This window comes from Panthera onca, chromosome F2, assembly GCF_046562875.1.
Source record: "Panthera onca isolate mPanOnc1 chromosome F2, mPanOnc1 haplotype 2, whole genome shotgun sequence".
Lineage (NCBI taxonomy): Eukaryota > Metazoa > Chordata > Mammalia > Carnivora > Felidae > Panthera > Panthera onca.
The window spans coordinates 8,617,430-8,644,447 of NC_138356.1; the positions used below are offsets into that span (position 1 = coordinate 8,617,430).

The 27,018-nt window shown below is 46.0% G+C and overlaps 1 protein-coding gene across 4 annotated transcripts in view; it reads left to right on the forward strand.

Annotated features, from left to right (window-relative positions):
- Nucleotides 1–27,018, forward strand: part of LYN (LYN proto-oncogene, Src family tyrosine kinase) — a 122,558-nt gene that overhangs the window by 31,311 nt on the left and 64,229 nt on the right. The window contains exons 1-2 of one of the 4 annotated variants that reach the window (XM_078441755.2): nucleotides 4,745–5,187; nucleotides 23,804–23,940. In XM_078441755.2, the coding sequence (XP_078297881.1) occupies nucleotides 23,809–23,940 (132 nt within the window). In that variant the 5' untranslated portion in view covers nucleotides 4,745–5,187; nucleotides 23,804–23,808. Of the gene's footprint in view, nucleotides 1–4,744; nucleotides 5,188–23,803; nucleotides 23,941–27,018 lie in introns of those variants that run through there. The other 3 variants (XM_078441757.2, XM_078441754.2, XM_078441756.2) reach the window with 3 other exon arrangements.

Sequence of the window (27,018 nt, forward strand, 5' to 3'; positions counted from 1 at the left end):
CCCCTGAAACGGTTGAGGTTCTAGACTAAGACCCTGAGGGCTGCGGTTCTGTTCGTTCGCTTTGCTGTGTCCATGTGGCCGGACCGAGGGCATCACAGTCCTTGTCAGATAAGGACGTTGGACTGGTCAGGGCTGGTCAGTGGTTCCGGAACTTTAGCAGGCATGAGAATCTCCTGGAGGGTTTGCTCAAACCCGGGTTGTGCCTTCACCCCCCGAGGGCACAAAGTATGATTCCGAAGGTCTGGGCTGGGGCCTGAGCATCTGCATTTCTTATCGATCTCAGGAGATGCTGAGCTTGCTGGTCTAGATAACCTTTTAAGTCCTCTCCAGCTCGAACACTTTGATTCTGTGCTCCTCTGTGAAGCATCAAGACCCTTCTCAAAGGGATGTTTGAGACCGTTGCTGCGCGTTCACGTCACAGGCGTTTTTTGTCACCCTTCCCTTGTGCTTCTGCAGAATTCCAGTCACCGCCCTGGGGTCCTGTTTCTCCAACAGCTCCCTCCGGCCACGGAAAAAGCCGTTAGCGGTCGGCCTCCAGAGGCCACATCACATTCCCAGTCTGCAGCCATCCCGGGCCGAGGGACGGTGCCCGGTGGTCCTCCCTTCCCTCTTTCAGCGTGTAATCTGAAGTGTGGACTCTTGGGAGGTTTCTTGCAGTACGTCCTGGGGAGCAAATGCTGCTTACCTACCAGCACGTGTCTCAGCTCTGACTCCAGCGCTTACTGCTTCTGGCACCTCGGAAAAGTCACGTTCCCTCTCTAAGCCTCAACTTTCTCGTCTGTTAAATGGGCATCTGAAGGCTTGTTCTAAGGACTGAATGAAACAATCCATGTAGAGTGCTTGGCTCAGTACCAGGTACATAGTGAGTGTTAGAGAGATGACGGTTTTATCAGATAGCATCAGGGCAGTGTTTCATTTTTTTAAAAAATATTTTTAAATTTATTCTTGAGAAAGAGCGAGAGACAGAGCGTGAGCAGGTCAGGGGCAGAAACAGAGGGAGACACAGGATTGGAAGCAGGCTCCAGGCTCCGAGCTGTCCGCGCAGAGCCCGACGCGGGGCTCGAACCCACAGACCGCGAGATCATGACCTGAGCTGAAGTCGGCCGCTTAACCGACTGAGCCACCCAGGATCAGGGCAATGTTTAGATGGGTAAACAAGGTCAGCGGGGATTAGAGATGACAATAATACAACTACCCTGCTTAAACCGTGGGCCAGGCTTTTGAAATACTACTCACTTTCACCATTAAATAGGGGGGAAAAAACAGACCTGCCATTTAAGTCTATTGAAATTCACTTTAATGACTAAATTCTCTCTACCTAAAAGGAATAGGAAGCAGCACTGTCAAACAAAAAAAGACATTTAAGAATAAAACAGAACCTAGATGATGACTTCTAAAACAAATGGATGTCCAATAAGCATGTATTTACTGTATTTCACAAGCTCTAAGGCAACCACATTTTTACATTTTAATACCTCTGAAATCACAGTTAATGACATCTCAATAATTTGCAGGGTAGCCATTCTGTTTTTCTTTTTTAACAGCGTAAAGTAATGATATAAAAATCGATGGTATTTTAGGTTCATGAAACAAAGCTTTCAGTAAATTAATTTGGTAATTCCATTTCTTGGTGAATTATTTCTGTGATCGTCCCATTTGTTACCTAGGTCTTGAGAGAAAAAAATTTATCAAGTTGATCGTTGGCTAAAGGAGTCGTGGTTTTAAAGAAACACTTCTGGGGGTGCCTGGGTGACTCAGTTAAGCGTCCGACTTCGGCTCAGGTCATGATCTCACGGTTCGTGAGTTCGAGCCCCACGTCGGGCTCTGTGCTGGGAGCCTGGAGCCTGCTTCCAATTCTGTGTCTCTCTCTCTGCCCCTCCCCTGCTTGCTCTCTGTGTCTCTCTCTCAAAACTAAACATTAACAAAAATTTTAAAAATAAATGCTTACCTTGTTTTTTGAGGGCAGAAAGGGAAAATATTGCAGAGAAAGGTTGGGTGTGTTAAACATCACTGTGCTTTTAACATCAGTAAACTAGAACCGATGAGGTTGTGTTTCCCATTGTACACTGTTAAATGGTCCTATTTCCTCATTTAAAAATAGTGCTTCTTGCTCTAGGCTTTCTACTTCTGGACGTTGTCAGGTGACGTCGGGTGCTTTCCAAACCTAATTCCACTCTGGAAGGGTGTGGGCATAATGTAGATCACAGAGCAGTGGAGACATACATTTATATCACGGGGCACTGGTGTGGAGTGTTAACCCCGGACTAGTTGTTCTAGATGGGTATCCTGTCTTTGATTCCTGGGCACCAGATGTTAAGGAAGATATAAATCCCTCATCGTGTACTGAATTTCACAATGGTCCACCCCTGAGAGAAGAGTACGGACTGACCTCTGTCTGTCTCTATCCTAGAAATGTCGGAATAGTGACACTGCTGTTGAGACTGTGCAGGAAAATTAAATGCTGCCTCAGGCAGTGTGTGTGTGTGTGTGTGTGTGTGTGTGTGTGTGTGTGTGTGAAAAATTATCAGAGATAAAAGTTAAAAATTTAATTTGGGGTGATGGTTGGGGTCAGGGAGAGTTACTGTTTTGAAAGTGCTCTTTAAAAGTGTATGGGATACCTGGGTGGCTCAGTCGGTTAAGCCATAGACTTCGTCTCAGGTCATGATCTCACAGTTCGTGGGTTCGAGCCCCGCCTCGGGCTCTATGCGGACAGCTCGGAGCCTGGAGCCTGCTTCGGATTCTGTGTCTCCCTCCCTCTCTGCCCCTCCCCTGCTCACTTTCTGTCTCTTTCTCTCAAAAATAATAAACATCAAAAAAAATTTAAAAGTTTTGACCTGCTGGCGACACCAATAATATTTTGTCAAACTTGTGAAGTTGAGGGAGTGAGAAAGGAGAAGCTGGTGCGAATGAGCTGGTGACATGAACTAAAGAAAGGAGGAAAGGAAAAGAGTTCTCGAAATATGCCCCCAGAGGGTAACCGTCCTCCGTTGACACAAAGGCATCATATACTCAGCTCCTCGGAGATGGCCGTGTCTTAGAATATTTATGCCTCCAGCGTCGCTCCTATAATGTGTCCACCAAATGAAAAGGACCCTGGATTCACGGGTGCCCAGAACTTGAGCTGCGGGAGAGGTTTGTCTTACAAGTGAGGAGAGGGTGTGGGGCCAGGGAACATCAGGGAGCGTATTTGGGAGTCTCGGTGGTAGAGACTGTCCCGGGTTCCCCCAACTGTCTTGCTTTGAAGTTCCCTATTGGTCAAAAGACGATTGCATAAATAAGACCGAGTTAGACTAAAGAGCTTGTTGCCTTCGTAGAAGTTGGTTGGGTTGCCAGGGAAGCCTCCTCCGGCTGGCTTCAGCAGAAATGGGGAATTATTGGAGGGAGGCTGAAGCATTGCCCAGAACTGGAAGAAGAGCTGAGCAAGCAAAGCCGTGGTGGGAAGGGACCTGGGTGGCCTCCGATCTGCTGCTGTCGCCTCAGCCCTGTGTCCTCGCCACTCTGCCTCCGCGAGGCTGGCCTCCCCTAGAGCGGCGTCTGCCCGCCCGGGCCTTGCTCACCAGTCGTCCCGTCCTGAGCTTCACATTGACTTGTTGGCCTCTGGAGATTTTTAAGATGATGCCCAAGGCCTAACCCCCGGAGATTCTGACACAGCGGGTCGGGGGTAGAGCCCGGACACGTGCATTATTTTTAAAAGCCCCCACGTTGTCCCGAGGCATAGACAAGGTTAAGGATCGTGGTCTTACACGTTGATAGAACAGATACAGAGCATACTGTTTGGAGCACAGCAGCTGAAAATATGTTTAAAAGAATTAAGAATGAGAAATCGAGGGGCGCCTGGGTGGCTCAGTCGGTTAAGTGTCTGCTTCTTGATCTGGGTCAGGTCGTGATCTCCCGGTTCGTGAGTTCGAGCCCCATGTCGGGCTCTGTGCTGACCGTCTGGAGCCTGCTTGGGATTCGTTCTCTTCCCTCTCTTTCTGCCCCTCCCCTGTTCTCTCTCTCTCTCTCTCAAAAATATATAAATAAGCATTAAAAAAAAAAAAGGAGAAATCTAGAAAGGATACATTAAGTAATAGTAAGGCACTTGTAGGTAACCACAGGGAAGTAAAATTACCAAGAGCCCTCCCGGACCGTGCTGGCTCAGCTCCCTTCTCTGAGTGTGTTACCTCCCTTCACCCTTACAGCGGCCTCACCTCCAGATAGGGGGCAATAGCCTCGTTTTCCCAACCAATTGACTGAGACTGAGGGGTTAGATACCCTCCCAAGGCCCAGTAGCTTGGGATTCAAGCTCAGCCCGCGCCCACAGTTCTTTGACAAACACAGCCATCAGGCCGAGAAGGCAAAGACTCTAAGTGGCCTCTCTGAGACCCGTGTTCCCGTGTGGGACACGCAGGGGCTGCGGGGAGGGGACCCCACCTGTCTGGAGGTTGGAGCAGCCAACAGTGACATGCCTGACGGGAAGGCCGTTGAACGTTGGGATCCGTTGCCAAGGGAGAACACGTTTTGTAGTAAAAATGCTGGGCGAGAAAGAGGATCTCAATTATTGCAAGAAAAGCAGAACTTGCTGGGCGTTCAAGGCTAATTAACGGAAATGTGAAGAATGCAAGTGTGTGAGAGCCTGAACCTAAGAGTGGTTTTGTTCAAAGAGGAGAAAGAAATGGCGGGGGTGGGGGTGGGGGGGATGAAATGTTGAAATTTGTCTTTTTTAGGAAGTTGAGATATTGTGTAGTGTTTGGGGAGAAGAATGGGAAGCCTAAATCTGAACGGTCTGTTGATACGGTACTTCTTCTAAAAATAACCGAGTAGAATAGGCTTCACTGAAGAGTCTAGAAAGCATCCCCTCTGCCTGGGTGACTTGGAAACGGCCGTGCTTTTAACACAGAGGATTGGACAACAGGCCTCCCAAGGGTTCTTGAAGAAAGAATCTGTAATCCTTTTGGGTTTAACCATTAGGCAAATTTAGTTTCCTGGTTTCAGAAAGAGAAAACACACCCACAGAAAGAAAAACCCAGGCCCGTGGGAACAAGTAACTTCCTCCTCCTGGGGGTGCTTGAAAACCCTAATCTGTCTGCCATGAGTCCCTCTCCTGCCCAGCATGAGGCTGGCTGGGGAGGCATCCAAGAGGCCAAGGGGTGGTGGAGACAGAGCGTGCCAGCTGGGATAAGGAACTAAACACACTTCGGCTGAGAGGTAGGTTTGGAAAGCAAGGCTCTCGAGGCAGAGAAACTGGCTAGAGGCAGCCTTGTGATTCTGTGAGCTCCCGGGACACAGAGGACCTGAGTGGCTGTGTTTCGTGCCTACCCTCTCTGGGCCTTTCTCTCCTTTTCCTTCAATCTAACACATCTTGAAGCCGAGAAGCAGAATTCTTCTTTTTTTTTTTTTTTTTTTTTTTTTTTTACTCGCTTGGGGACAAAATCAGAGAAATGCCAAAGCCAGGTGAAAAAAATGTCTGCAAGCACAGAACTCCTTTTCCTGCCAGATATGTGAGCATGTACCACCGATACGGGAAAACGAGTTCGCAGATTCGATGAGGGAGCCCAGCGTGAGGCAGGGAAGGGTCTGCAGTCTGGGCCACTTAGCTTTTAATAAAGCAAATGGGGGGGGGAGGGGGGTAAGAATTGAGGTAGAGGGGCGCCTGGGTGGCCCAGTCGGTTGAGCGACCGACTTCGGCTCGGGTCTTGATCTCGCGGTCCATGGGTTCGAGCCCCACATCGGGCTCTGTGCTGACAGCCCGGAGCCTGGAGCCTGCTTTGGATTCTGTGTCTCCCTCTCTCTCTGATCCTCACCCGCGCGCTCTCTCTCTCTCTCTCTCTCTCTCTCTCACTTTCTCTCACTCTCACAAATAAACATTTTTAAAAAATTTTAAAAGAATTCAGGTGGAGAAGAGGGAGAAGCTATCGTTAGAAGCTGTCTGGCGTGCCATGAAAATAGCTGGGGGTGGAATCCACACTCATGAGGGTTTCCTAGCAATTTTTATGTAACAACTGTGTTCATGCCAGAGGTAACCCGAGCCTTTTTCTCACTTCAGTATGATAATGTCACTGTAATCTGGCTCCCCTTGTTTTCGGGGACAGGGAGGGAAAACGGGAAGTAACACATCACTCACTTGTTTTGGGTGAAGCACGTAACAGATGCTATTTCAGCTCATCCTTACAGCCACCTTTGAAGGAGGAATATTCCTTACGTTTCATAAACGAGTAAAATGAAGTATAATTAACAAGTAACTTGCTGATATTTATATGGCTATTAATAAATGGAGGAACCAAACTGGGCCCATGCTTCCTCATTCCAAAGCCCTTTGCTACTTCACTTCCGAAAAGTTATTTTTTTTAAGTTTCTCTGTTTTGAGAGAGAGAGAATGAATGAATGAATGCGGGGGAGGGGCAGAGAGAGAAGGAGAGAGAGAATCCCAAGCAGGCTTTGTGCTGTTAGTGCAGAGCCCGATGCAGGGTTTGAACTCACAAACTAGGAGATCATGACCTGAGCCAAGATCAAGAGTCGACGCTTAACAGACTTGAGCCACCCAGGCACCCCCAGAAAAGTTATTTTTTTAATGTAGAGATTTTCAGCCCCAATTCATTGATTTTTAGTTAATGGGGGCATTTTGATTGTTTTCATGATCTAGATTCATGTTTTCATGGTCTGAAACTAAAAGAATTTGGGGGTCTAACATTTACTGATCATCTATTAAAAAAACAAATGGGGTGCCTGGGTGGCTCAGTTGGTTAAGCATCTGACATTGGCTCAGGTCATGATCTCACGGTTCGTGGGTTCGAGCCCAGCATCGGGCTCTGTGCTGACAGCTCAGAGCCTGGAGCCTGCTTCGGATTCTGTGTCTCCCTCTCTCTCTCTGTCCCTCTCCTCCTCACGCTTTGTAGCCTCTCTGTCTCTCTCTCTTAAAAATAAAACATAAAAAAATTAAAAAAACACAAAAGTAATGAATTCTACTTGTAGAATTACATCTGACTGCAAAACACAGTCCTTGGAATTTCCAAATTCAACTTTAACTCAGTAAATGGTGCTTTATTGCTGACTTGGCAGCTGGGGAGGGTTCTGTGTGTGTTTGGGTGGCGGATGCAAGGTGGTCTACGAAAAGGTAGAAGAGACCGTGTCTGCCTTCAGGGAGTTTATAGTCTAGTCGCGGAGGCTATGTACACGTTCACAGGTAGGCAATTTAAGAGTTTTGTTACCGGCATGAGATGGAGACGTCTCGGGGCTTGTGCCTACATTCCAAATTGATTACAGAGGGAAGAAATCGGAGGTGGAGAAGGATGTGACCCGAGGGGAGCAGGCAAGATTGGGTGTGAGTTAGGTTTGTTCTCGGCTCTGGCCCTACAGCTGTGTACAGAACTAACAAAAATCCCTGCTCTCCCGGGAGGAGAGCCTGACTGATGGTAAAATGGGTCTTGTAATCTGAATGCTTCCGATATTCCTATGGAGAAATGTAAGCAGGGAAGTGAGCAGGGCAGGGATGAATGGCCGCAGATCGTCACTGTGAAACTGGGCTCTGCGAATAGGTATTAACTCACTGGACCAGTGAAGTAACGGAAGGTGGCCTGAAGAACTTGGAATCTCAACGGACACAGTGATCAGATGATTCGCAGAGATGAGCAAAGAGCAGGGGAAGGGCTGCTGCCGAAGGACTAGCGAGGAGGCACCTGCCACAATCCAGACTAGTTATCCCTAAAATGCTGCGATATTAGTGATTAACATCATGTAGGGTTTCGTAACACAGGAGACTAATGTGGGAAAAACCACCGCGATCCACTATTTGTCCAGTCCATGCCTTTTTCTAAGCTTCGAAGCCAGCCACATCTTGCGGAAGGGACGGGGCTCGACGGAGCGTTGTTTCTACTGAGTCAAGCGTGACACGCAGGTCGCAAAGATGATGGGGCTTCTGAGCCCGGGTGAGTAGGACGGTGAGAAAAAGGCATTTCCATGAAGAAAAATGGAAATTCAACAGAATATGCCTGTCATGCTGTCTCCATGACTTGAGAGTTTTCTAAAACGAATCGGGACGTCCTCTAGCGTATTCCTACTGAGAATGGGTGGGTTCTCCTTACAGCAGGGTAGGCAATGTGAAGTTGAAGGTGGGGGGTTCTCGGTGCCAGGAGACCTTGCGCCCCCCACCCCGTCCCCGCCCCAGGTGCACCTGGCTGGTGGCCCCACCCTCGGCTCTCTCTCTGCCTCACTGCTCAGGCTCCCAGCACCCACCTGGTCTGTCCTAACCTGCTCACATGTTAAAGATTACTGACCCTGAGTGTGTCAGTAATTTTTACGTGGTCAATCCTAGAGCAGAAGACACACAAAAGAGTTCCATCTGTGTTTAGGTTGCTAGGTCCAAACAACTTAATACGTATTCATTATAACACCTTAGCACCATTTGAAAAAATAGCACACAAACGTTGAAAGTAAAGCATACTGTTTTTACATTATTCTTCTTTAAAGTGTTTTCTTAACGTGTGTTTATTTTGGGGAGACAGAGCGTGTGTGTGCACGCGAGCCGGGGAGGGGCAGAGAGAGGGAAACAGAGGTTCCAAAGCAGGCTCCGTGCTGACAGCAGAGAACTCGCAAACTGCGAGTTCATGACCTGAGCTGAAGTCGGATGCTTCCCGACTGAGCCACCCAGGCGCCCTGATGTTATTAAATGAACACGAATGTACCCTAGTGGGATGTGTGTACCTGTGTCATGCAGCCTCTCGACTTTTGGAGTTGGATTGGACACCAGCAGCCTCACTTTCTGTTCCATGTTTATCTTTGCGTTTCTGTTCCCTGCGATCCTTCCTTTTTATCACAGCAACCACAGAAAACCCTGTTTCACACAGATTCGAAATTGCTGGAAGGAATACAGTGCAAGCTCATGTTGCACCTGAGCTGCCTTGAGCTACTCGTTCTCACAGCGTCCAATAGATGTCCTGGTGTTTCCCTCGAAAATTTGAAATATCCCCGGGCACGCCTCGAGTTTGCAGTGGCACCCTGGGTGCCTTGGCACACAGTTTGGGAACCGTGACCGCAGGTCTGCTCTCTGCCTCCCGTCCCTTTTTCTCTTCCTGCATCTCGTGACCCTTTTTGGCCATACCCATTTTAAGAAAGTAACTTGGGACCCAGCCGTGGCCTCATTTCCTCTTTTTCACTTTTAGACTCCTGGAGTGAGTTTAAAGTTTACTCTCTCCCGTCTGCTTCTAGTATCTTCCACCACACTTGATAAGTTGCTGTTTTGTCTTCAAGCTTAGTCCAAAGAATGGTTTCCAGTTCTTCTTCTTCCTCCTGAAGAACCTTTGGTCCTGTGACCTTTGGTCGTCTGGGGTAGACTCATTGCCTGGCTTTTGACCATCATACTTTATTGACCACAAGCTCACATGGGTGCCAGCCCATGGGGAAGACGGGCTTTCCGTGCCTGCAGCTCTCTTGAATACATTTAAAGTCCCCCACAACCACACCGGGATGAGTGCCTGTATCACCCCGTTCCCTATCTGAGGACACCGAGGCTGGCTGACCTCAAGGCATTGTAGCAGGACTGAACATCATATGGGTGCCCCTTGTCTCCCAGATAATGGGAAATCCAAAAGGCCGCTGTGGGTAGAGGGGACCAGCATAAATACATAGCTCGCCATGTTTGATGTCTAATTTTACAGGCGTATTTTTATCAGAGTCAAACACGGTTGCTTTCTGTACACATGTCAGCAAGGGAGAAAGACCAGGAAAAGCTCTGACCCGCCATAGAAGCACGAGGTGTTTTCGTTTCAATTTTGATTTCATTTGATTTTAATATTTCTTTCCAAACTTTTTCTACATATGTAATAATAATGTATGTGAAACTTACCTTGCTTTTTTTTTTTTTAATGTTACATTATAAAGTTGTTTTGTTTTTTTTTTTTTAGTTTATTTACTTATTTTGAGAGAGCGGGAGAAGGAGAGAATCTCAAGCAGGCTCCGCACTGTCAGCACAGAGCTTGACGCGAGACTCCATCCCATGAACCGTGAGATCATGACCTGAGCCAAAATCAAGAGTCAGATGCTTAACTAACTGAGCCACCCAGGCACCCCATAAACAGTTTTGTGGTTTTTTTTTTTTTAATTTAGGTACACAATTCTTTTAGCCATCCTTAAAAAAAATTCTTCATCGCCATCAAGGGGGAGGCTTGTACACAATTTAAAAACCAAAACAGCTAAAAGCTTTAACATAAAAGAGCAGACTCCTACCCCCCACCCCCTTCCTAACATCTCCCGTCCGGTTTCACTCGCCAGATCCAACCATTTTCTCTATAACCGTCCCTTAAATGGACCACATCTCTTATGTACCTGCCACTCCTCCTATTTTTACTTATTTGACTTAACTATTGGTTGACAGTGGTTCTGTGGGATTACTATTGCTGATAAAATCCTGTTCACCCTGCAGATACATGTGTATAAACTCAGGGCTATGTTATCAGATGTGTTTTGTCTTGCCATTTTTACAAGCCTAATACAGTTTTACTTCTCATTTATCATAAAGGGCTATAAGCATATTGCTAGGATTCACGGCTTTATTATTAAGCATTAATGGATCTCCTGTCTCTTACCAGTTATTTTCCCACGCTAACACTGTAGAAGCTTAGGAATTCAGCTGAGAAGGTTTAATGAAATTCTACTGTATTTTACGCCATAATAAGGTAGAGCAGGTAAGAGCCTGCCCTTGATAATTGGAAAATTTGGGGAGCATACGGAGTAGGCGGGTGTGTGCAGATTTTCCCAGCAGAACTATTTTAAGGCAATCATCTTTTCAAAATCGAAGATCTGTTTTCTGACATATGGACTCAAAAGTATATGGATTGGTATCTTCTGTCATAATATAGTTTAAAAAATTAATACATTCCTTTTAGGGCAGTTTTAGGTTTACAGAGTGGTTTATTGAGTGGAAAGTTCAGAGAGTTTCCCATATGGCACCCCCCCGTTTTCCCAAATTATTAACATCTTGGAGTACCTTGTACATTTGTTACAACTGATGAGCCAAGATTGGTACACTATTATCAATGAAAGTCCAGTTTTTATTAGGGTTCACTCTTTGTTTTGTACATCCTATGGGTTTTGACCAATGTATAATGTCATGTATCCGCCATCGCATCTTCGAATAGAATAGTTCACTGCCCTAAAAATCCCCAGCGTTCCGCCTCTTCCTTTCTCCCCCTGAACTCCCCCTGGTGAGCACGGATCTTCCTACTGTTTCCGGGGAACAGTGCTGTTTTGCCTTTTCCAGAAGGTCATATAGCTGCAATCATGTGGTATGCAGCCTTTTCATATTGGTTTCTTTCATTTAGCAATGTGCATCGAAGTTTTCTCCGTGTCTTTCTATGGTTCGATGGCCCATCTCTTTTTCTTTATGAAGAGTATTTTTTGTCTGGATGTACCTTCCTTTGTTGATGCATTCACCTGCTGCGGTGCGTCTTGGCTGCTTCCAAGCTCGGGCAGTTACGAATAAAGCTGCTGTAAACATCCGCGTGCAGGGTTTGTGCGAACTTAAGTTTTCAATTCATTCGGGTAAATGCTAGGAAGTCCGGTTACTGAATCATGTGTCAAGAGAAAATTTAGTTTGGCAAGACACTGCCACAAACTGTTCCGAAGTGGCTGCACCGTTTTTACATTCCCCCAGCCACGAACGAGCGTTCCCGTTCCCTCGTATCTTCACCAGCATTTGGTGTTGTCGGTGTTTTGGATTTTGGCCATTCTTCTGGGCGTGTGGCGATATATATCACTGTTGCACTAATCTGCAATTCCTTCGTGATGTATGGTGTTTCGCATCTTCCCATATGCGTCTTTACCATGTGTATCTTCTTCAGTGGTGCCTGTTCAGATCTTTTGCACATTTTTAAAGCATTTTACATTTAGTTCTGCTTATCCATTTTGAGCTAATTTTTGTAAATGGTGTAAGGTCTGGGTCTAGATTAGTGTGTTTTCTCGTGTGGATATCCAACTGTTCAGCACCATTTGTTGGAAAGACTGTCATTTCTCCATTGAATTAATTTCACAGACTCCTCTGTCAAAGATCAGTTCACCATATTTCAGTAGGTCTGTTTCTGGGCTCTCTTTTCTGTTCACAGTGAAGTTTTAAATGAGTTTTTGTGTTAACTTCAGTGAAAATAAAATACATTTTCATAAGAGGGGGGTAGGTAGAACAGATGATTCTTACTGTTTCTTCTAGTTTTATCTCGTGAGACTAGTTTTATTGATTTGTTTATTTTTAATGTTTATTTTTGAGAGAGAGGAACGGGTGGGAAGGAGCAGAGACAGAGAGAGAGAGAGGTTCTCAAGCAGGCTTCACTCTGACAGCACAGGGCCCACCCAATGTGGGGCTCGAACTCACAAACCATGAGCCGAAGTCGGATGCTTAACTGACTGAACCACCCAGGCGCCCCATGACTAGTCTATATAGAAGTGTAGAGTCAGGGTGATGATTTTCTCACAAAAAGTTTCTGGAACCATTCCAACAAACACCGGATCTCTGTGTGTGTCTTTGTGGGTCTGTGTCTGTCCCTGTGTGTTTAGGCAGACGTCCAGACATCTACCGGACAGAATTTCTGGCTATGTCCCTTAAACTTTATAGTGGGACATTAAACCTGACTTTCACCGTTGACTAACAAAGCATATTGTTTTACCCCAACGTGTAGCAGAAAATCTCAGTACGCAAGGTCATTGCCAGTAATTAAAACATCTGATTTCCTGCCACATAGCCTTCATCAAGGGACATTCGGCAGCGTCTGGAGGCATTTTTGGTTATCACGACTCACGAGGAGGTGGGGGGAGAAGGGTGTCACTCTCTTCTTGGGTAGAGGCCAAGGGTGCCGCTAACTACCCAACATGCAGGACAGCCCCCCACAACAAAAAATTCTTTTGGTTCCAAATGTCAGTAGTGCTGAGGTTGAGAAATTCTGTTGTAGAGCAGCCGATTTATTTATATCTGAGGCCTCTTTTCCTCCTCTTGGCTTCAGCCTCAAGAAAACCTACACTTTTTGTAGATTTGCAGCCTACGTCTAACAATTGCACAGAAACTCACGGCAAGCTGTAACATTCAGCTTCCTTCAGCTGCCTTGGGCTCAGTTTCACCTTTTTTTCTTCTTTTTTTCTTATTTCCTAGTAGTTTGTATTATGTTGCCTGCACGCATGTAAAGCTGCTTTAGTTCTTAACATGAAATATAAATACATGATTTTATGCATTTCCAAATCTATGTGGCAGAATTCTTGATCACAGAAATCTGAGGCTAGACGCAAAGTTGAAGTTGATGACACTTCTTGGTTGGCAGTACGTACAGAATTCATACTCTGCCTTTCATTTCCTCTTCTGGTCATTTAAATGTCACGTTTGATACATAAGCTTCTCTGATACATAAGTTTCCATGAACTCATCTTGTTTTCATTGTGTTCCCTTTTATTGTTAAGAGAAACAAAACCAAAAAAACCCCATTGTTTCAACAATCCCCTCTTGTCTTCCTCTGTGTGAAATTGCTCAACTAAGACTTATGCAAATCGGGATCGGCTGTGTAAGCAAGGCTTCTTAATGCACACGGATCCAGGGGGATGCCACCCATCGCTTGTGTATTTGTCATCTGCTGCACACTTATCATAAGAGGGTCAGGCCCTCGGCCTTGCCTCTTACCACTCAGATCCTTGCTCGCCTCACTCCAGCCATACCAGCTCCTCTCCTACCCCTCACCTCATTCCAGTCACAGGACCTTTGCACAGCCTCTTGCTTCCACCGCCAACTCCCTTACCTGAGACCTTCCAACTTTGCTAGGAGTCCAAGAGAAGGGGCCATGGGGGTATCAATTGCCTCTTGTGTTCACATAGGGGTCTGAGTCCTTGTCACCTCTTGAGACACCTGGCAGGTAGGTGTCTGTTTCTCTAAGCCCAAGACAGCTGAAGGAAGCTGAATTTTGTATCATGCCATAGATGCCCGCTTAGGTGCATCTCCTGGATGTTGAACGGTTTTCCTTAGGTGTAGTCAGCATATCCATGATCGACAATTTATTTCCGTTTAAATTCTTAGCAAAGACACGGCTTTAGCTGCAACCTCTCCAAGTTCTTAACTTCCACAGATTATCAGCGTTTCAAAGATCGTAAGCCATGGGTCCAGCTTCTCTTGTTTGTTATATTTCTTTGCTGTACGTTTCATCCCTGTGACTTATTTACTTGATACTTGGAATTTTGTATCTCTTCGTCTTCACCTGTTTTGCCTATGCCCCCAGCCCCCCCTCCTCTGATAACGACACTTTTCCGTATTTATGAATCTGTATCTGTTCATTCATTTGCTTTGGTTTTTAGATTCCAGGTATAAGTGAAATTGTGAGATATTTGTCTTTCTCTGACTTATTTCACTTAACATAATACCTGTTAGGTCCATCTATGCCATTGTGAATGGCAAGATCTCACTCTTTTTTTTATGGGTAAGTAATAGTCCTGTGTGTGTGTGTGTGTGTGTGTGTGTGTGTGTGTGTGTGTGTGTACCACTTCTTTATCCATTCATCCACTGATGGACACGTAGGTTGCTTCCATATCTTAGCTATTATAAATAATGATGCAATAAACATAGGGGTGCGTATAAAGTTTTGAGTTAGTGTTTTCATTTTCTGCAGGTAAAGATCCAGAAGTGGAATTACTGGATTATAGGTTATCGCCGTTTCTTATTTTTTTGAGGAAACCCCATACTGTTCTTCATAGTGGCTGTCACAAACTTACATTCCCACCCACAGTGCACAGGGTTCCTATTTTTCCACATCCTTGCCAGCACTTGCTTTTCTTGTCTTTTTTTATTTTAGCCATTCTGACTGGTGTAAGGTTGTGTCTCATTGGGGTTTTGATTTGCATTTCCCTGATGATGAGTGATGTGGAGCATCTTTTCATGTGTCTGTTGGCCATCTGGATGTCTTTGGGAAAATGTCTATTCAGAGCCCCAGCCCATTTTTTAATCAGACTGTTTGAGTTGTAGGAGTTCTTTATATTAATATATTTATGTTCATATTCTTCATATTGGATATTAACCCCTCATTGGATATATCATTTGCAAATACCTTTCCCATTCAATAAGTTGCCTTTTCATTTTCTTTAAAAAAAACTGTTTTTAATATTAATTTTGAGAGAGAGAGTGAGTGCACAAACAGGGGAGGGGCAGAGAGAGAGGGAGACACAGAATCTAAAACAGGCTCCAGGTTCTGAGCTGTCAGCACGGAGCCCAACGTGTGGGGCTCGAACTCACGAACTCTGAGATCAGGACCTGAGCCGAAGTCGGGTGCTCTACCGACTGAGTGACCCAGGTGCCCTGCCTTTTCATTTCATTGATGATCTCTTTCACTGTGCAAAAACTTTTTAGTTTTTTGTAGTTTCAATTGTTTATTTTTGCTTTTGTTTCCCTTGCCTGGAAAGACAGAAAACTATTGCTAAGGCTGATGTCCAAGAGTTGATTGCCTTTGTTTTCTTTTGGAAGTTTGTAGGTTTCAAGTCTTACATTTAGGTCTTTAATCCATTTTGAGTTTATTTTTGTGCATGCTGTAATAAAGCCCACTTTATTACATATTACATATTACATATTATATATATATTTGAATATATATAGAATATATATATCTGGTGAAGCGCCCAACTCTTGATTTTGGCTCAGGTCATGATCCCAGAGTTGTGGGATCGAGTCCAGCATCGGGCTCTGCACTGAGCACGGAACCTGCTTGGGATTTTCTCTCTTCCTCTGCCCCTCCCCCCCTCTTTAAAAAAAATTAAACTACTTATTACCTACTTATTACCAACTAATATTAATATAGTCCTAAGAAGATCCTGTTTTTAAAAATAGAACTGTTTAAAAACAATCCTGTTTTTAAAAATAGAACTTTCCTTAAAAGGCATCCTAGGAACTTTCAAAAGCTTTTAAAACAATTACATTCAATAACAATTGTTATACCCTTAAGCTATTAAAACCACTTCAACTAATAATACACAGTTGTAAACTTAAGCTGTTAAAACCATCCCTCTAGTATAAAATTACATAAACCTAGTTGAAATATACAAATGTTGGTAAATTGATCATTTTGTAATTTTTCAGAGAACTGGCTATAGGTGTAATAAACTTTGAGAGTGACCTATAGTTTTGTATTTCGAGTATATTTCTGATCGTGTGGTATTTACACACAGTCCCCTTTCTTTATAAAGAAAATATCCTTTTCTACAGAGCTTTGTGTAAGTGGCCAGTTAGTTTCTTAGAAACAATGTATTGCTGAATGGAATGTTAAGAAGTGCACACATTTGTGTGTGTGTGTTTATTTATATTAGAGAGTGCACGAGCAGGGGAGGGGCCGAGAAACGGAGACAGAATGTGAAGCAGGCTCCAGGCTCTGAGCTGTCGGCACAGAACCTGACACCGGGCTTGAACTCAGGAACCGCGAGATCATGACCCGGGCTGAAGTAGGACACTTAACTGACTGAGCCACCCAGGCACCCCAAGAAGCGCACACATTTTAAAAGACTTCAATATGTATTGTCAAGTTAAAAATAGTATCATTGACTCTCATGCCAAGCCACATGGTTTCATTTTATGGTGAAGAAATTAGAGCCCAGAGAAGAAAAGTGGTTTTGTCCGTAATTACAGGACTGTCAGGGCTGGACCCAGCAACTCTGCTTCCCAGTTCCTAGTTTCCTGTACCTGTCATTATCTTCTGTGGTCTTCCCGCCAGAGTCAAATTACCCTTGAACTTCTCCAGATTCCAAATGTTCAGGTATTTGAACCCTCACCTAATTCTTTAATGATCTTTTCTGGACTCACTCTGATAAATGCGGCGACTAAAACTGTTTTGGTTTATTAAGGTTCTGATAAACGCAGTCAACTTGCTCTTTTTATGCATCGTTATTTCAGAATATTTCAGGATGGGCTTCCTGTTGTTTATGCTACACATTTACGTTGTAGCTAACTGCATAATATCTGGATCTCCCTGCTGCTCTGCATCCTACAGCATATAATAAAAACAAGCTTTCAAACCAGATGGAGACATTGGCAAACATAAGGTAAATTAAAATGTCTCAGATTTCGATCACAAAAACATAAAATCGCACTGAAGGGGAAGCCAGCCATACTGCCCTATATCCATCTCTTGGGGGGGTCGAGGAAGCATATTTTGAAATTAATTCGTTATCGACACAATTCACATGCCATAAATTCACCCTTTTAAAACACACAGTTCGGTGGTTTCTAGTAGCTTTGCAAGGTTCTAAAACCATCATCACGAATGCATTCCAGAATGCCCTGCCTCCTGTGGGTAGCAAGCTTGCGGAATGTCCACACTGCACCTCGGCCGTGCAAAAACAGAGGAAAGAAGGCTTCACGGTCTTCAACCCTCGCTCCTCATCCCTCTGAATAACAGCAGGTCAGCAAACAGCCTTAAGTTTGCCAACAGGGTTTGAAGTTTTCCCAGCTTAGTCTTCTTTCCATCATGTCGCCACCTCTTTAAGATGGGAGTTTCGCTCTTCGGGTTTCTCCTCCTCCCTTCTTAGGTGGTACCTACGTAGGTACAGGGTTTCTGTTGTGCTACTTGGGGAGGGAAAAAAGCCACGGGTTCTCTCCACGTCCTTTGTGTGTCTGCTGCCATATGATGGGCACTGCTGACTGTGTGGAGTGTTAACCCGAACAGCCCCTCCAGAGCGAACGGATCACAGCAGGATCTCCCAGAGCCCCTGTCCCTTCAAAAGGCTTCTGAGTGAGGGGAGCCTCCAGATAGCCTTCCGTTGTGCCTCATCCTGTAAGCAAAAAGAGAGACAGACCCTCTGTCAGATGTACAGTCTCCCCCAGGTTGGATCTGGGGGTGTAGACCTACAACTACTAAATGTACTTAAAGCAACTTCCCGCCCCACCCCCCTTTCCCAATTGGCCCTTAATAATAAAAGTGGGTGGGCGTGGCCCCCTTTTATTTAGAATGGGGGTTCTACCCCATTCTTACTCTTTCTAATGCTCCTTCAGGCTCTCAGTCACATTTTATAACTCAAGAGGTACTTCTTGTAAAGCACCCCGCTCCCTTCTACGCGGATCCCACCTTTAGTCACAGACCAGAGGTGACACCCACACCATAGAGCAGTCCTGTGACCCGCGTTGTCAAGGATTTGCTTAGATTTACGGAACCCAGAGGAAACCTAGGAGCCAGGACTACCCAATACCAAAACGACATTGACTTAATTGCCCCTCAACCTTCAGGACCTCGTATTCGAGGCTGGTCGAAACCAGGGTCTGGACCCGGGTGGCCCTGGTTACCAGCTTACTAACTGTGTCAGTATGGTTTTCTGGGCGATTTCATCGAGGGGAAAGTACCGAGAACATTTGAAAATGATTACCATGGCCTACAGAGGAGAGAAATCTTAGTTGTCTAAGAGAGTCTGGCTACATCTTTTTCAATTCTATCTTTCTCGAAAGGAATTTAGGAACGTTGGCAAAAGAAAACTACTTAAGTAGGAACTCATGGAGTTGATTATGGAGTTTAGTTCTGGAGCTTTCTCCTCCTCCATTGTCCTGAGGCTACCACTGAGACACTTTCTCTCTGATAGGTTGTTGGAGCCCCTCCATCGACCTTGCCTCTCTAAAAACATCTCCGGAGTCTCATTCTTGAAAGCACACTAAGAAGGAAAACAATCAAAGGGTGTCAAGAAGGCTTCTATTTGGGCAGACAAAGCAAGGCTTGAGTTAAATAGCTGGTTCTGGAATGTAAGCACGAGGCATGGAAGACGTTATTTAGGGATAAATTCCTGGGAATGACCCTTGAACCAAACCCAGCCTACTTTGGAAGCTCAAGATCACTGTTTGGGGTTTTTTTTGTTTTTTTTTTTAACGTTTGTCTATTTTTGAGAGCTAGAGAGCACGAGCAGGAGAGAGAGAGAGAGAGAGAGAGAGAGAGAGAGAGAGAGAGAGAGAGAATCCCAAAGCAGGCTCTGTGCTGTCACCGCAGAGCCCAATGGGGGGCTTCCACTCGTGAACTGTGAGGTCATGACCTGAGCCGTGCTTAACGGACTGAGCCACCCAGGCTCTCCCCCTTCTTTTTTATTAAATGTTGAAGGTCACTTTGGGGGGGGGGGCGGGGATTATTCTCCCTATGTCGTTGGGGCTTCCTTTTTCTTGTGTTTCTAAGCTCACTAATTCAGAGATGAAACTCACAGTATGGGGAGGCAGCAAAGCCTTGGGTGGGTCAAGAAGTGTGGCTTCGAAGCCGATGGACCAAATTCCGTTTGTACCTAAGACCTTTGATAACCTCGCACAGGTTCACCTCTGGGCTTTGCTTTCCTCATCGGGGCAATGCTGGGCACAAAGTAGGTAATTGCATATTCTTCGCTGCTCCTCCCTTCCCACATACACATGTCTGGTAACTCCAGAATGACGCTTGCCCTCCTGTGACGGGCCCGCCCTACTTCCTCTTGCCTTCGTGAAATGCCGTCACTCGCCCTGCACCCCTGTTCTTCCTGCCAGGAAACCTGCGATAGCAAATCTGGTGCCCGCCATGTCACCACATCCCCATTTTCCTCTTTTCCTCGGCTCAGCTCTTCTGCTTTCGTTTTATTAAACTCCTCGTTGTCTGTTTTGGGAAAAGCATTTCAAGTCCTTCTGCAAGAGAAGCAGGCTGTAAAAATGGTCTCTCTTCCTTCGGCATCATTACCGAAGTAGGTAGGACACAAGTTTCAAAACCACCATCGTCTGGACTTTCAGCTAAGCCTGTGTGCAAGGCCCAGCGCTAGGGTTCAGCAGTGCCGTGGCTTTGGACTGGTCATAACCGCCTCTCTGGGCCTCAGTGTGCTCTTCTGTAAAGTGGGGTCAGTAATACCTGCGTCATAGGGTTTCTTCAGGGAGTCCATGGGATGCTCAAAAAATTATAAATATTTAAAAAAAAATTCTAGAGTGTGGGGGCGCCTGGGTGGCTCAGTCGGTTGAGCACCTGACATTTGCTTTTAGCTCCGGTCATGATCCCAGGGTTGTGGGACCCAGCCCTGCGTCGGGCTCCACACTGAGCGCAGAGACTGCTTGTGATTCTCAATCTCATTCTCTCTCTCTCTCTCCTCCCCCCCCCGCCCCCCCGTTCTGCCTCTCTCAGATAAAAATAAATGAAATAAATGCTGAAGTGTGCATCATGGTAGAGTGTAGCTCCTATCGCTTGCAAACGTGTAACCACCTTAGTTTTTGTTGGGGGTACGTTGGATTTTCTACTTTTCGGGAACCTTCCCACAGCACGAGGAATTGGCAGGACCAGGTCTGAGTTCATCCCCATGTCACCACAAGCAGCTCTCTGAGCTTTCTCGCTGGACGGTGATGAACTAGAACTCCCTGTCGGGTGGACCGTCGGCAGAGGCCAGCTCAGCCTGAGCCACCGAGGACAGTAACCCCACGGGGAGCAATGTCGTAATTGTTGTCATCAACAGCCCTTGTGTGTTATCAGTTATCCATGGTGACGGGGGGGAGGAGAAATTATGAAATGAACATAAAGAGATGATCATCTGTGAACCGTTGCCACCGTTTACACATCCACCTGCTTTCTGTTTCCATCCTTCCCTCTTCCTTCGTGGGGCCACTGCCCGTGGACAGTCGTCATCGCCTCTTTGTCCAGACCCCGGAGAGGTCTGGCTCCCAGACGCCCCCACTCCACACCAGCTGTCTTCTCTCTCCTTGTTCCCGCTGAGTCTCTCTCTCTCTCTCTCTCTCTCTCTCTCTCTCTCTCTCTCTCTCTCTGCCGGGGTTTCTAACATTTTGTATGACTTCTTTTTCATAAAGTTGTTCATAACATCCTCTTATTTTCTCCCCCTCCTCTGACTTTTAATTTTGAATCTAACAAAGCCACAGGAAAAAAAAAATGAAAACGTCCTCACCTGGGTTCTCTGATTTTTGAACGTTTTGCCGTATTTGCCTCCCCGCCCCCCCTTGTCTTTGTACTGGGCAAAGCCTTGTAACTTGTGACACCATGAGCCACCCTCCCCTGCACACCTGTATACGTCTCCTAAGACTCGGCCTCATGCCGCACGATCAGAGAGCTATTATCTCATCAGCCACGAAACCTAGCAGTTCCCTAACATCACGTTCAGACACATTCAGATTTCCCCGGTTATCCCACCCTGTGTCCTCCTCTGTCCCCACCCCCATCCGGGATCCACGCAAGGTTCACCCGTTATGTGTCTCTAGTCTTTTAATGTGTAACCGTCTCGTCCCCACCCCCCTACCCTGTGCACTCTTCAGTGTGTCCAGACATGGAGTTGGACTGTGGACTTGTCTGATCATTTCGTTCCTCTAACGTCTGTATTTCTTGCAAACTACAAGTCCGTTCTAGAGATATCTGCCTCTGAAACCGACGGAGGTGGGTTTCCTCTCCTTTCTCTTGTTCACCTTTTGCAAGAGGGTCGGGATGATGAGCGTGTACACAGCCAGAGCCGCCCCACCCGGTCATTCTCAGGGGCGTGTTCCCTGAGCACCTGCCCCGCACAGGCACTGCGTAGCCGCTGGGAATACTGCCGGGAAGAAACAGGCTGGGAGTTTCCCCAGCAGCCTCGAGTCTGGCGGGTGCTGACCACAAGTTAATCAATATGTAATGGGATGTCGGTCACAATTAGAAAAGAGAAGATTGTAAAGCCTGAGCAGTGGAATGGGTGATAGGGGATCTTTTCAATAGGGTCCTTAGTGACGACCAGGCTGGGCAGGTAACATTGGGGTTAGCTCTGGAGACGGTGGGAGAGAGACACACACAGAGGGAGAAACAGACACCAAGATACAGAGCACCTGCTGGAATGGGGCAGCCAGCCGGGTCTCAGGAGCACCTGCAGCCCGGAGGGTTGGGGAGGGGTGCGGTCTCTGCGAGGGGGAGCTGGGCGGGGGGGGTTGGGGGGACCCTCCAGGGCCTCCCCTTGGTGTTGCCCGTGTGCTCGGCGGTGGGTGCTGAGAGGCCTTCTCCAGGACCACATTCCCTCGTTTTAACGGACGATCAGTGAAAACAGCATTTTGGAGGGGGTGGGGGTTGAGACTGGTGAAAAAAGAACTTGCCTGTTTACCCTAAAACCCATCTCGCTCATTTACAGATCCACTTCAAAACCCTCCTCCATTTCAGAAACTTGAGCATATAAAAAAAAGGGGGGGTGCTGTTTTGAATCAAAGAAATACTTGCTTCCCCTTTATTTTGGGAACTGTGCTTGCTAGTTTCAGAAAGAGGTGTGACTGAGCCTTTAGAGGCTTCATATCTCACTAGTGCGATGATAAACAAGTTGAGGGGTGCGGGCCAACTGGGAGCCTGCGGGACAAGGTGCAGAGATCAGCGGTGGCCACGTGCCCTGTGGGTGATAATCCAGAGATCTTGGGACTTCTTGGAACAGTTCTTCTTCTGGGAGTTATTTCCTGATTCCCAGCACCTCTCCCCCAAGCTCTGAATCATCTCCCCCTCCTCTGCTGTTGTAGGCAGTGGTCCCCAAAATGGCAGTGCTTCCAAATTCCACAGATGCACCCCCCCTCCCCCGCTGGGTACCCTCCTCCACTGGCCCCAGTGGAATTTCCTGGAACGTGTCCCGGGAATCTGGTCTCTTGAGTTTGATGACCCTGGTGTTCGTGTAGGTTTGGGACCCACTGCCCTATGGGGCCTTCTGACAGAGCTCATAACAGATGGTTTTTAATGTATAGATCGGACCATGAGGCTATGCTGTAGGCAGAATGCGTATCTGATTATAGTTTTCAGAATCCTCTCTTCAGTCCCCAGAGTGCTTTGTGTGGTGCTCTATACATCCCAGTATTAACCAGATAAACGAGTAGAAGAGTTCAGCATTCGGAAGCATGGTTATGTCCTCGTGCTCTGGTCAGGCACAACCCCTTCTGCCTGTGGTTCTTCCTCCAAAGTAGTCATGTGTGGCTGATACCATCATTCATGCCTCCAGCTCCGCCATCTCGCCTGGTTTCCACACTCACCTATCTTCCTGGGAAGCCTACTGGATCTGATCATTTGGATGTTCCTCCGGGCATCATCTCTCCTCTTGCATTTCCGGTCTTGGCGAAGGCCCCCCGCCATTTTCCCAGGCCCGAGGCCACATTCAGTTGCCGCCAGGTTCTCTGCCTTCTGGGTCTTCTTCATGCTTGCCTTTGAGGCCTCAAGCCCCTGACTTTGCCTTGCACGTTGTGTCCTTGTGAAATGACAGAGTAAGCCCAACAACTCCCCGACGTTGCACCCAAGGTGTGCCTCCCTTTCCATCCCAGCCCGATGGCCTTCCCTACCTGCTCCTTGGTGAAAAGCTTTCTCATTGTAGAACTAGTTTTCTGAAGGGATCAGCCTGAACCTCTTCCCCGAAGGGGTGAGATGAACTAGTTCCCCAAAGGGGCCATGTTGTCTCAGGGTCAGTAGTTTGCATTGAAGTTCTTTCTTCCTGGAATCCCTTTACTGACTTTGCCGTGTGGCTCCCATTCTGACTCATGGAGCATTTCCTTCAGGACATTTCCTGCTGACTAACTCTGTCTCCACCTGCCTGAGTTAGGTGCCCTTCCCTAGGTCCTAGTTAGTTGCATCCTCTCTCATGGACTCGTCCCGTTGTACTGTAGCTTTGATTCACACATCCCCGCCACAAGAATACGAGCGTCTCTAGAGCGGGAATGATGTCTGGCTGACGTAAAATTTCTGCCCGAGCAGTAGCTGTTGAATGAATGAATGAACCAGCAAATGGGTATGTGAAGCACGTTTGAGTTCGTTATCTATAATAAAGCATAAAAATATACTCTTTCTAGCCTCTGTCAATGGAGATGTTTGGGAGCTTAACGCCAGTTCTAGAATGGTAAAACCCTGTCATTGCTTTTATATTCCAACAGGAAATATGGGATGTATAAAATCAAAAAGGAAAGACAATCTGAATGGCGATGGAGTAGATTTGAAGCCTCAACCAGTACGTAATACTGACCGAACTATTTATGTGAGAGATCCAACGTCCAATAAACAGCAAAGGCCAGTAAGTAGATAGTCTCAGGGGAGCGTTCCCACAGCAGGATCAAAGCATGGCTGCGTAATTTAAACACCGAATCTGTAACCTGTGCGTGCAGAAAATCAAATCCGTTACTTGGGCCCCCAACAACATTCGATATGCCTTGTAACTTAATCCTTTAAAGAGTTTGTAAACATTTTAGCGATAACCAGGCTCCTTCCTGTCCGAAAAAAAGGGGCCGTTGGTCACCTTCTCCTGTGAAAAGAAAATCACTTTTCACGAAACTGGTGCAAAGACCAGCTCTTTATACATAACGATGCATCTGCCTATCTATCTGGACCTGTATGACTTAGGGTAGATAGTGAGATTAGTGCAGGGGTCTGGAAGCAGAAGGAAATTCTGGATGCAAGCCAGAAGCTAAAAGAAGTGTGAATAGGCCCTTCGGTGTGTCCTGTTTTATCCCACATTTTGTCATTCTTCAGTTAATTCCAAACGGTACCGATTCTGAAGCCGTCAGGACTTTTTGTAGAGAATTAAGAGATTAAAAAAAAACACACACAACTAATTCTGCCCCCTGACCTTGCACGGATATCTTTTATGAGTGACATGCTATTCGATGCCATTGGGAAATGCTGGGCAAAGGAGGACCTAATACTCTATCTGACTTGATGGAAAGGAGGAACAGAGCTTTGGGTAGTTAGTGCTTCAAATGAACTTTATTTCAGGCCTACTGTCCTTTCCATCTACATATAGATATGTATAGGTAGGTAGATAGGTCTGTAGATATACATAGAGATTCCTATACCTGTTGATCTATCTGTCTATATAATGGAATTTCTAAGCGTTTAAGCTGGAAGCAGTTTATTAGCCCCAATGCCTTTATTAACAACTTCCAAAGCGGCTGTAGTCTGACCTGTTTTAAATATAACGCCTTGGCATTACAGAAGTCTGTTATTGTTGCCAAGGCAAAGTTACATATTGTTACGTATGTCAAAATCTCCTGCCACTGTTGAAATTGAGACGTCACTGTTGGCCTCCGTAAAAATAAATGGAGATAAAGAGTGAATATATTATCACTATTAATTACCGCACATGATTCTAGACAGAGAAGTGAACGTTACGCTTATATAGAAACTCAAAGTGTATAAGGATATGGCTTTAATAATTTCATCATTATAAATACATGTAACTATATTTAAAAATATTACATAAACAGGCATAGATGTAGAATCGTATTATATAAACATGATTAATAGGAAATAAAACGATTTGGAGAATTGGGAGTCACAAGTAGTTTTCTTATTAGACTTAAAAGATCTCAGAGACATTATATGCTAACTAATTTGGATGTAAATTTTAAAAAGTAAAAAAAATTAAAAAAAAAGATGGAGAAAATGGGGGTGGGGGGGAAGATCTCAGAAAGAATCTGGCTTTTTCTGGTATCACATGCAATGCATTTTTCACGCTTTAAACCCAAGTTTTCTCCTGAACTGATGATCGAAGATGCCCTTTATTCAGAAAGCACAAAGGCAAATAGTATGAACTTACCGTGTTTCCTCTTACTTAATGTAAAGCAGGTGAAACGTTGAGTTGGAAAGCAGAAGTAGTAAAAAAATGGTTGCAACCTTGCACCTCTGTCGTGGATTCTGCATTTTAGTCTGTGCCTTCTGTGGTCACAGATGCCTTTGTCTCACAAGGCTGTTAGCTTGGCCTTATCCCATGGCCGTAGATAACACTCCCAGCTGCAGCCAGATGTGCCAAAAATGCACGCCTTGTTTTGATGACAGAGGAGCCGTGATGGGACAGGCAGAAGTGATGGAATTCAACAACACCCCGAGGAAGAGACCCTTTAAAGAGAAAGAGTTAAGGCGACTGCACCGTATATGTGTTTTGCTCTTATGAAAAGGCTACTGAAACCTTTGTAAATTAAGGACTCATTGATACTTGAAAATCAGCTTGCTGCTTTCAAAGTGATTTAGTCTCTCATCTTCTAATTATTTCCTCTACGTCATTTATAATTGATCATGCGTCGTAATTATGCAAATCCAGTGATTAAAAAATCAGTCTAGAACTTCTTAAAATAAGTCTTCAAGGATAGTATGGACCCATGATTTTCTGCTACCAGAAAATCTAGTGTGTTCTCTCTCCTCTACAGCCCACCCCCAGCCTCCTAATTGGAGATTTTATGGGCTAGCTTTCGTCAGAAATTTAAATTTCAGTGCACGCCGTTTCAGTCCCATTCCATTAAGTCACTTTAATCAAAGAGAAAAGTTGCATGATTTGCGGGTCTAGGCCTCCGACAGTACTTTCCTTAAAAGGGGCCCCGGAGGTCTTACCATCCTCTCCGTGGTCACTGAGAGGAAAAGGGATTTGATTTAAAAAGTAATTGAGGTGGCTTTTGTCCCACAGACCCTGATAATTCACCCCCCAGCAGAAATAACAAAAGATGCCAGCCGTCCCCATGACAGAACCAGGGTCAGCCTTAGGAAGCCTGGATCTGTTAGGACCGGTTCTCAGCTCCTAGGGACAGACCCCTGACCAGTTTTCTACACAAGTCTGGGAAACGCAGAGATCAGCAGTCCTGGCCAGAGTGGCAATCCCACAAAGCCAGCAGGGACCCCGGCTACCTACCCCCACCCCCGCCCCATCATCTTCTGCTCTGCTCTCCCTGGTGTCTGATTTCCAAGCCTCCACCTGTTTCTAGGCAGAAAGAGCGCAAGGGAGAGGGGGAGCCGGCCCAAAGCACCCCTGCAACCAGTTTGCTTACAGACCTCCTTCCTCCCCCCCCCCCCCCCCCCATCTGCATAGAATGTCAGAGAGTCAGAAGCATAGCCACTTGGCTGGGCAAATTGCCATCACACACAGTATTAGGGTCCTGTTACCAAATAAGAGGGAGAATGATGATCGGGTTAGCATCTAGCAGCCCCTGCTTCGAGCCCTGGTCGCTTCCTGCCATCGCAGGCAAGTGACCGTGATAGAGAGTCTGTGGGGAATTGGAGAGACTGTGAGGGGAGAGTCCTTCCACCGAGCTGTGTATGTCAGGACGCAGCTATGCAGAAGTTTTTCTCTCTGTTCTCCTCTGCCCTCCGCCTTGCTAAATTGCAA